This window comes from Papaver somniferum, chromosome 1 (assembly GCF_003573695.1).
Source record: "Papaver somniferum cultivar HN1 chromosome 1, ASM357369v1, whole genome shotgun sequence".
NCBI lineage: Eukaryota > Viridiplantae > Streptophyta > Magnoliopsida > Ranunculales > Papaveraceae > Papaver > Papaver somniferum.
Genome location: NC_039358.1, coordinates 52,768,830 through 52,780,400, shown reverse-complemented (window position 1 = coordinate 52,780,400; position 11,571 = coordinate 52,768,830). Strand labels below are relative to the sequence as shown.

Here is an 11,571-nt window from a genome sequence, read left to right as displayed (position 1 = left end):
AAACAACATTTTAATGCTTTTAAAAAAAAAAAAAAAGATTATCAAGATAGTAAGAAAAATTAACGTTTTGGGCCCAACAATGTGAGGCTCTAGGCAGCCTAGCTGACTGACCTGGTCTATAAGTCGGCTCTGATCATAAACACCAATTTATTATTCCTTAAAAACCTGTCTCACTAAGATTCTACTGTATATCTTATAGGCTCTTTTCATGCTCCCAGGTGATCAGGGTCCCAGGAGGTAACTACCATCACCAATGAAGTGCCCATCCCTGTAAGATTACCATTCTGACTCTACATGCTTAGCAGGGTCACCTTTTCTTGGTAGTAGTTGTCTATCCATTCTTTAATCACATTGATTTCAGATCTCCTTTGTTCTAATAACCAATCAGGATCTTCATTTGTCGCAGCACATAGATCTATGTGATGTGCACCTGAACAAAACAAGAGTGAACTGTCTTTGTTGCTAACTAATGAAAAGAAACCAAAAAGGTAGGGAATTAACAGCATATATACAGTTTAAGAGCGTCCACAATGGTACGATCATAACCAAAGATCAAAAACCAAAATAAACGATCAAATTTGAGAGTAGTCTGGAGTGTGACGTTAAGGCAGTGGAGTATTTTTAGTCGAGCGGATGTATAATGAACGCTTGCATGTGGAGCGTTCATATAATCTTCGTCCCGAAGAGGCGTAGATATAGTTTACGCTCGTTGTGGGGCGTTGTTAAAGAATACGCTCGTTGTGGGGCGTACATATAGTTAACGCTCGGAGAAGGGACGTAGATATAATCTACGCCTGGTGTGGCGGACGGGTAAATCAACGCCTCATTCAGGCGTACGTATAATCAACGCCTCATTCAGGCGGACCTATAATCAACGCCTCATTCGGGCGAACTTATAATCAACGCCTCACTCAGGCGGACATATAATCAACGCCTCACTCAGGCGTACGTATAATCAACGCCTCACACTGGCGGACGTATAATCAACGCCTCATTTAGGCGGACCTATAATCAACGCCTCATTCGGGCGAACTTATAATCAACGCCCGTTGTCTGGCGAACGTATAATCAACGCCCCCTTGTCAGGCGTACGTATAGTGTTGGACCCAAATTAACACACGTATCGAGCACGTGTGGACAAAGAGAAACCACCACGTATAACACACGTGTTCACTTGGTGTTTACCCTAATCTTCTCCGTCTTCTTCTTTTCTTTTCTTCTTTCCTTTTCTACCTCCTGTTTGTTTCTACCGCCCACAAACACAACACATCACAGTAACTAGCAGGAAAAGAGAATAAAAAAAAAACGAGATACTTGATGAATCCCGGTTAGAAAAGAGGTATGTTTCTTTTTTCTTAATCTCTTTTTTTTTTATCCGTATTGTTGTATAATTTATTTAGGGTTTTATTTGTTAAAGTTAGTTTATATTAAGATGGGTTTTAAAGAACAAATATGAATATGAAATTGATTAAATATAATTGGGTATGTGTATTTTATGATTTTAGAGAATAATATGTATGTGAAGAAAACCATATTTGATGCTTATGTAAATTTGGTTAAAAGAAATTTTAAAATAATTATAGAAGATCTAATTTGTGGGTGGAATAGATTTAAAAAATTTGGCTACTGTAAAAATTGGTAGTTATGTAGATTATGTGTGTTATATATGTAGAAGAGATGATTTGTACATATGTGAATATGGTTAAAAATAATTGAATTTGTATTGTTTTTTATTGAATTTGGAGGTGATTAATTTTAGTTGTTTTTTGGTTTATTTTTGATGTTCATGTGAATTAGGCTAAAAGATTTTATGAAATTTTGTCAAATATGCACAACACTTAATTTGTGGGTTATATAGATTAATATGTGTTTTTACAATTCACGTGGTTATGCCAAAAATTGTAGTTATGTACATATTGTGTGTTACATATGTAGAAGAGCTAATTTATATGTATGGAATTGATTTTTTAGTGATTTTTATGGAATCTTGAAGTGATTAAATTGGGTTGTGGAATGTTGAAAGGATTTTCAAAATGCATCGGTGACGATTTAATTTGTATTCGTAGAATTATAGATTTTGGAATTGATATAGTTTGTGTTAAGGATTTTTATAGTATTTGGAATATAAATGGTGTTGGACTAATAAAAATAAGAAATGGCGCGGGTTGGTCTAATTGCATCTATCTTGTGTGTGCATAGATGTTGAACAAATTCACATCGCGGTTCAATGGTCGCATGAAGACGAACAAGAAACAAAAATTTGTAGCCGAAGAGGATTATAACTTAATCAGTACTGGTAAAATTAAGGAGATTGATATTCCCCGGTTAGGGAGGTTTCCTATACTGCAAGATGATAAACCGCACGCTACTATGGACATCACATTTACAGGGGAGCAGAAATTGAAGTATCAACATCGTGGATCTCTGGCATCGGTAATTCATCACTATCAAACTATTTCACAACACTTCCCTAGAGCTAAATATATTATTGAAAAAGCGGGATGGCAAAATTTACTGAACATACAATGTAGCGAAACCAACCATTCAATGGTTGATTATATTGCTGAGCGGTTTTGGGATACAACAAACACTTTTCACTTCCCATTTGGTGAGATGGGATTCACCCCCCTAGATTGGCTCATGTTGACTGGACTGAGTATCGGTGATGGGCCTGATGTTCCTTATGATTCGGGGAAGTACCAATTTGAACATGTTCGTGAGCATATCTTTCCGGATATCCAAGATGTCACGTTCAGTCCAAAAGCACCGTCGTGGGTTTCAAATTCAATTACAATTAAATATTTAAGGTCATATTTCTTCGAAGACAAGTTGGTTGCGGCTGAAAATGACAGCACCCTTGCTCATAGAGTAGCAATTGCCTTTTTCATGTATGTTTTGGGACATTTTTTCTTTTCTAATGCAAAGACCTATATTGATGCTGGATGGTTAGCTGCTTTTGAAAATCTTGATGTAGTATCCACGTATGATTGGGGTGGTGCCGCGTTTTCGAAATTGTATGCGGCACTCCGTTTATCTGGGAGGAGACAGAAGGCACTATGTGGTCCATTCCAAGTATTAGAGGTATTCATTTAAAGATATATATTTGTCCTTTCATTTTTTATTTTGTTGCTAAGTTATTAAATTGGCTAATTATTTTGATGGATTAGTTTTGGGGGTATGAATACCTGGGCATATGTCGACCAGAAATCCCAGAGGCGAGTACAGAACAAAAATGGCATGTATCTTCTAAATGAAATGTACCGAAGAATACAAATGATATTTTTCGTTGTAGGGATTTACTGAGTAAGCTTACTGCTGAACAAGTGACATGGCGCCCATGGGAATCATACAGAGAAGTTCTTGCATCTGATATGGGATGCACGGCTACGCGGCTATCAGACTCGAGATATATATTTTCTTACATGGGCATTGTGAGTTAATAATTAAATTTTATTCAATAATTGTTGTTAAATGCCAAGTACCTTTTTTTAATGGTTTTGTTTCTATATAACATACTTACTAAATTCTTATTCCCTTTCTAACCGTACAGCACAACATGTATCTTGGTGAAAGGTGTTGGAGGCAAAACCATTGTACTTTCGCTGTTCCTATAAGACTACACACAGTTATAGGGGATATCGGCAATATTCAAGCTGAACGCCTAAAAAAAGAAGGTTTGGTCGATGCAACAGAGATAGTGCAAGTTGTTAAAGATTATGATATATATTTACAATACTGGAGATTGGTAACCAAATACAAAGATTATGTGACTCATCCTATTTGGGAAGCCCATACATATGGGTATGTCGGTGACTTGTATACGGAACCAATTGAACAACCTGCTGAACATGTACATATCCCTCCTCCACATCTATTATCCCACGTAAGTGTACTTTCGACTTTTTATTGTACGTTCGATTTTTTATTGTATATTTGTACTTATGTATTTTATCTTTTCTTCACAGCATGAAGCTTACACATTATTTCAAGAAAATGCTGATTTTAATCAACAATTTCGCGATTTTACATTAAAACAAACGAAGGAGAGGATGGACGTTATTATGTCGAAAGAAGCAGAAATACAAAGGATAAATAATGCGAACGTTGATTTGCAGCAACAACTATCTCTTTTCCGTATGCCGCACACTGTCCAACCTCCCTTTGGATACGGTTCCTTTTCCCAAACAATACCACCACAAGTTTGGAGTGCTATGAATCTAGGATCACCTTCAACAATGTCCTCAGCCAATACCACTCCGAAAACGCACATTCCTTTTATGGCACCAAGATCGTCGACTTCGGATACTAGACCTACTGATAGTTAATTTGTTATGACTATTTAGATGACCTGTCTTTGGTGTTATCTTTTCTTATCTTTTTGTGTAGTCATACTAGACCTACTGATAGTTAGATGCTTATCTATTCTTTCAGCGACTAGTCATTTCAAGTCTACTCTTATTGTATAGTCATATCAGGTCACTGACAAACACTTTCTCTTTTTTGGAAAACACTTTATCTTTTTTGGAAATCAGTACCTCTCTTCTGTTGTCACTTTAATGCTCTTGAAAATGGGTTATAAATTAAAGACCTGATCACTCAATATATGAATAACAATACCTCTCTTCTGCTTCATATAGTAATGGAAAACTATGAGAAAACCGCTCATTATTGCTCTTCTGTTTCTTCTTCTTCTTATTCTTCTTCTTCTTCTAACAGTAGTTTTTATTCCTCGGATGATGATGCAATAGCAATTATACAAAATAACATGGCCGTTAGTTTGGGATTCCTTATTACAAATTCAAAATGGCCTCAAACTCGTATCAAAATACCAAGAGATCGTGAGTCAGGGGCTTCACTTCTATGGAACGACTATTTTTCTCCGTACCCAAACCAACCACCCAATGTTTTTCGCAGAAGATTTAGAATGCGTCGACAATTGTTTAACCGAATAGTGGAAGGTGTTACCAATGCAAACAGATATTTTGTTCAAAAGCCCGATGCTTGTGGAGTTCTAGGATTAAACCCTCATCAAAAAGTAACAGCAGCAGTACGAATGTTAGCTTACGGATGTGCGGCAGATGCAATAGACGAGTACTTACGCATAGGAGAAACCACTGTGCTGGAAGCTACTCGTAGGTTCTGTAAGACGATTGTAAATGTGTATGGGAAAGAATATTTGCGTGAACCAATGGCTGGTGATATTGAACTGTTGCTCAAGCAAAACAAAGACCGGGGATTTCCTGGGATGCTGGGTAGTCTAGATTGCATGCATTGGAAATGGGATAAATGTCCATCGGCAGAATCCGGGGCTTACACCGCGTATAAAGGGAGCGAAAGTATCGTGTTGGAGGCAGTGGTGTCGTATGACCTATGGTTTTGGCATGCTTTTTTTGGTATGCCCGGCTCTAACAACGATATTAATGTTATGAACCGTTCATATGTTTTTCGAAGTCTTGTAACAGGAAAAGCACCGCCGGTGAGCTATGAGGTGAACGGACATTCATATGATATGCCGTATTATCTAGGTGATGGCATATACACAGAGATTCCTACTATTATTATGGCCATTAAACATCCTGTTGGTAGGAAAAAGGAAATATTTTCATCGATCCAAGAGGGCAAGAAAAGATGTTGAACGGGGATTTGGTGTACTTCAACAACAATTTGGAATCATCAAACAACCTGCAAGAATGTGGAATCCAGATGTGCTTGCCTATATCATGAAAACCTGTATTATCTTACATAATATGATAGTCGAGGATGAGCGTCTACCCGGTGACTGGCCACATGTTTATGAACAACGTAGCAACGCAGCACCGGTTAATATATTAAGAGGCAATAGTGAAGAGTTTTCCCAAATTAGAGCTGAGCAACGCCGACGTGCAATGCGTAACAAAGATGCACATATTCGCTTGCGTGATGACTTGACCGAACATATAGGGGTAGAATATGGGAATTAAAAATTGTCATTTGTCATTTCCTTTGTATGTTAACTTTGGATAATAATAAAATAATTAACTTTGGACAAATGATTTTGTTGTACGTTCTATTATCTCTTTGTATGTAACCATCCTTAAGTTTTAATTAATGTCGTATGTTTCAAAAAAAAATAGAAATTTAATTAAAATCAACGGAAGTAAACTTAAAATCCAAAAATTACATAATAATACGGCTAATTGTTCAGATAAAAAGAAATATTAAAACATAATAGTACTGATAATACTACTAATCACTAAATAGGAGAAATAAGTAAGGTTTGAACTATTCCGCCTTTGTGTTAAGATTGATTTCTTTTATTCCGAACTATGTCCGCCCTGCGAAGTTGGAAGTACTCTTGTTGTACAGGTTCCATTTTTTCAAGATCCATCATAATGATGCGAAATTCTTCGTCTTCAACTTGCTTGGCTATTTTTGCCGCATGTTCAGCTTGTTTTGCTGCAAACTCTGCTGCTCTTTGTTCCATCTTGAATCTTGATTGTGCTTGGTAATGAGTATTGAAATTTTGTTGTTCTTTAATAATTATTCCCATCAATTCCTCTTGGTGACTTGATCTCTCTCTCCCTGTTTTCTTCAATCTTTTTGCTGCTTTTTTCCCCATCTTACGGAGATATGTGTTCTCTATGTCTCCCCCATCTGTGTCGTTACAAGTCTCTCCTTGGGTTGTTGTTTGCGGTCCTTCCTCATCTTCCTCGTTATTCTCATAAGTGTCCAAATCGTGAGTCGTATCGAATACAAAAGTCGATCGTCGATTATATTTTATATTTTCTAACACAACTGGATAGCACTCTTCGTACTTAAATTTTTTCCCATCGTTGCATTCCTTGAACCGCTTGTTCACTTCTTCAAGCTGTTAATGTTTTTAAAAACACTTAAGTACATGGGCGCTTATTAAATATTAGAAAATAATTTTTCAAAAAATCAAGAATGCTTACCTTCTTTTCAGGTACCCATCCAGTATGATATTCACCTTCCACTTCTGCCTCTTTTGCCGAAAATAACGCCACATCTTTACTTATTCCCTGATATCGTTTTTGCCAGGAACTCCAAGACCGCTCTGGATTATTAGATAAATGAAGTTCAATATCATCCTTGATACGAGTCCACAGCGTCGCTTCTGATTGATCAGCTCCAACACTAGGATCTTGAGATATAGATAAATGAATTTTACACATTGTTACATCTTCAATTGTCGTAAAATTTGGACCTCGTGCTGTTCTTGGTGCCATTGTAAGCAAAATGCAGAAAAATTTCCAAATGATTTGAAAGCAGAAATAATATTTCTTCTTATTGGTGTGATAGATAGTTTAAAGTATTAGTTGTGGGAAAATGTTACACCCTTTCATGTGTATATATAGGTGTTTCCTCGGAAAATTTCCAATGTTCGATTTTCTTCAACGTTCGATTTTCTTCAACGTTCGAATTATCAACGGTATAAAAAAATTTCAAAAACAAATTTGTCTAATTTTGAAATTTTCTGAAGCTTTAAATGGGGCGGAGCTATTATGTCCGCTCGACAAACAGGCGTTAACTATACATACGCCGGGCTGGGGCGTTGATATAGTCTTCGTCTCATTGGGGCGTTGATATAGTCTTCGTCTCATTGGGGCGTAAAGTTTATGAACGCCTGGCGTGGGGCGTAAACTTTACCAACGTCCCATCGGGCGAACATTTCAGCAACGCCTCATTCAGGCGTAAATTATATACACGCCTCTTTGTGGGGCGGTGTCTTTACGTACGTTTCACAACAGGCGTAGTTTATATGCACGCCCGATGACAAACGGTGATTATACATCCGCTCCACTATATATAGTTTTGGTCTTGGTCCCAGACCAAATATGGTCCGGAATTTGGTTATGGTCCATCTTTTGATCTTTAGTCCGTCCCGCTGCGTCTCGTCCCTGGACCATAATTATAGGTTTGGTCGTCCACTGCAGTTGCTCTAAGGACCCTTAAATTTCCTCCAGCGTTTTCAAAACACTAAATCTCGGCATTGTAAGTTTTGTATATCATGAAATAAAAATTAGTCAACTTTTCGTAAAGGATAAAGAACTGCAGATATTCAGTGATCATCTCATAACTACAAGATACCAATGACTCAACATATATAATGATAGGACAGATCAGGTCAATAATTCATGGGAAACGCCATCCTTAAATGTTGTCCTTGTTAGCATCTATACAATATGACTAGAATGTGTAAGAAAGAGATTATTTGTGATCAGAGCTAAAAATCAAAATCTAAATGACTATTTATATCTGGAAAGAGGTTGAATTTACATGTGGGATGAACAATAACTATCCAATCAACCATGAAGCTACACCTAAAGAGAACATGCATTGCATCCTACACCCATTACCATCTTTGGTCACAAGTATCGACATGCACTTATTTCTGTTGCAGACAGGGGATTGAGACCTATAAAGGACTGATTTTTATGGAGGATCTACTCGTATGCAAATCAGCCTCACCAAAACTTAGGTCACTAGAAAGAAATGGTCGAAGAGACAATATTTGTAGAGAGCACCTAGCTTTGTAACTAGAGCAATTACTGTTTCCGACACATTCTGCAGCACACTGCAAGAAACAAATATACAATAGAAGTCATCAAAATAGTCGGACGACTAACCCTGCAAGCATCCACAGGATACCAAGCACAGCTTATGCGTCAAATGGGTGGAATAGCTCACCTGCCGCCACTCCAAGGATCCAATAGCCCATTTGAGAAGATAATGTTACTTCCAAATGCTTTCAAAGTCGTCTTCAAATCCTTCACATATAAAGAACACAATCTGTTAATTAGACTCTTAGGTTCAAGGTTTACCCATGCTAATTGAAGTCAATCAGAGAAATAACAGCAATGATTCTCAAATTCTTTTGAGTTAAACTAAAATTTGTAGCGAACTGATTGATTGAGAAAGAAAGGAACATTCTCCCAGGTCGGCGTTCTTACGTGACCACCAAATTCAGTGGTAATCCATCGATTTCTTGGCTTGACAGCATAATCCTTATAGCATTGATCTTGGAAAGAAGAGTAGTTATAATCATATGCCGGAAACATGCTGTTGTGTTTGCTGCTGGACATAGGCATAACCATTTCAGTGCAAGCCTTCAACATTGGAAAGAGAAAAAAGAAAAGAACGAGTCAATATTCCTTTATGAAAGACATCAATGAGATGTTTGCACCCAAAAACAGAAGGAACACAGAAACTCTAAAAAATAATTGACCTGCCAGTCCCAACCACTCATTCCATGTGGATCATCTCCAAGGTCAAAGCAATCAACAGTTCCAGTATAGTTGTAATAGATGCTAACTCCTGAAAATATGCGCTCTAGAACACCAGCTTCCCGAGGATGATCATCGATTTTCCTGCATACCTGGAAACAAAAATAGGAGAACAACCTTCATGCTTATTAAGCTAACAAATGGGTTGTGTCCATATAAGTGACATACACACGATGTACAACTATTCAGCTATCAATCAAGGATTACATATACTGAACATTTGGACAATTTTGAAGTCATTGATAATAAAAAAGAAAATTCAAGTCTCAGGCTACCTTACCTCAAATTATTTAAAAAGCAAAAAGAGCTACACCACGTGGCTCAAACTGACCTCTTTTATAGGATTGGCAGGCAAAGGCATCAGAAACTCTGAAGGATAAGGATAATCCACCATTGCCAAATAACTATAGGCAGAGCTCAACCAGTTTGACAGGTCATCAGTGCTATTCAACTTCCTGTATCCGTTGAACTTCGACATTAAGTATTTAGAAAATAGAGGAAACATTTAACCCCAGAAGGCTAGAGGTAATGCAAATCTCATAACAATTAGATACCATAACTTACTGGCACAAGTGGAATGTTCTGGTTAGGTGTGATAAACCGTCAGCCTTCTTTCCCTCAGCTTCTATCCCCTCCCATGAATTCTTAATATAGTCAAAGCAGCTCACGCTTTCACGCTGTCAAGATATGAGAAAATGCAAATTCATGTTACATTATACACAAATACACAACTAGTATGACATACAAACGAGAATAAACAACATATGCAAACCTTGAAATCATTGGATACGATGTCATAGAATGTTTCTGGAGGCACAATATTTTCAAATTGCAGTATTGGTGCAGAAGAAGCAAGTGCTCCGATAGCAATATGTGGATACTTCAATCTCATCCATGCTGCTAACACTGATTCCACAACCAAATACAAAACCATGACTTAATAACTAGCAAACTTCACTTTCACAGGCCCAAATTCATTCAATCATTTCAATATCAGAAAAATGTACACAAAATTCGTAAAGCTGTAATTCTTACTTCCACCATATGATCCACCAAACAACACAACAGGACACCCCTCAGCAGACAAATTCCTTTTCAAATCAGTCACTAAAACCGCGAAATCCGCTAATGCTTGTTCAGCAGTAAGATGTGCCAATGATGCAGAATCCTTATACGCCTTTTCTCTACTTCCATACGGCATTGATTTCCCATAGTATCGATGCTGCCAACAAACAAAACACCAACCTCAATAACATTTTATCATCATTCACTCATTCAAGTTCTAGACACAGATGCATGTTATATATAAATGAATTGAAACTGAAATATCAATTTTACTTACTTCAGGGAAAACAACCATAGCACCAAACCGAGGAGCAATTTCCCAAACAAAACCAGTGTTAGAAGCAAACCATTCAATATCACCTTCATTTCCACAGTATAAGAAAATTGGACCTAATCGTTTAGGACCTGACCAGTGATCAGTACTGATAAGATATCTTTGCTGAAAAGTTGGGAGGTCTGAGAAACTGAAATGATAAGTGTTTGAGTATAGTATTTGGTTTCATATTGGTATGGTTTTTGTTGAATCTTTTGAGCAAATTTTCCGAGGAAACTAGGGTTTGATTTCTGAAAATTTGATGATGCTGTTAATTGAAATGATGAAAGGAGGAAATAGAAGAAGAGTAGAATGGAGGAATTTATGGAGGTGGATTTTGGCATAGTGGATTTTGAGTGTTGAGAACTGATTTTGACTGGGATTTAATGCGGGCGCTGTGTTTCGGAACCAACTTCTTCGGTTCGGTTTGGTTGTTGATCGAATGGTAAATTGGTTCTATATTTAAGTTGCCGGATACTCTAGTTCCAGCTCCATCATTCTATAGGGGGTAACAGATTCTGTCACTTCTGTAGACTCGACTCAATATATTTTAAAACGGTCGACTTTGCCGGATAATAGTATTACTCCGAGGTTAAAAGTCACCGGAACCGGCTGTTTTCCCAACCTATGAACGGAATTCGGCAAGTTATTAAGGTATTTAACTCTTATTTTCTTGCTTTCACTCATGACCAGCCTTTGCCAAGCCAATAGCGTCTTTTTTTAGGTCCAGATTACAATGCGATTATCATTCATCACTTGTCCGTTTTCAAGCAGGAGGCATTTTGATTACATCCTAAAAGAGATGGACTATATGGTTCTAAATTTACATGCGTTGCGCCAGGTTTCTTACGTTAGTGATAGATTTGTCAACAGGTCTAATGGCTAGTCAGCTAGGGGTCTGAGTAAACT

The 11,571-nt window shown here is 37.4% G+C and overlaps 1 protein-coding gene across 1 annotated transcript; it reads right to left on the bottom strand.

Moving 5' to 3' along the window:
- Window positions 1-238: 238 nt before the first annotated feature.
- Window positions 239-10,842, bottom strand: LOC113310601 (lysosomal Pro-X carboxypeptidase-like; the record flags this gene model as incomplete). The annotated part of the gene is made up of 10 exons (XM_026559350.1): window positions 239-430; window positions 8,526-8,575; window positions 8,689-8,768; window positions 8,952-9,107; window positions 9,227-9,376; window positions 9,616-9,739; window positions 9,849-9,961; window positions 10,057-10,190; window positions 10,320-10,506; window positions 10,627-10,842. Coding segments are annotated over 10 exons (1,350 nt in total), but the record flags the coding sequence as incomplete, so codon positions are not given.
- Window positions 10,843-11,571: the final 729 nt, after the last annotated feature.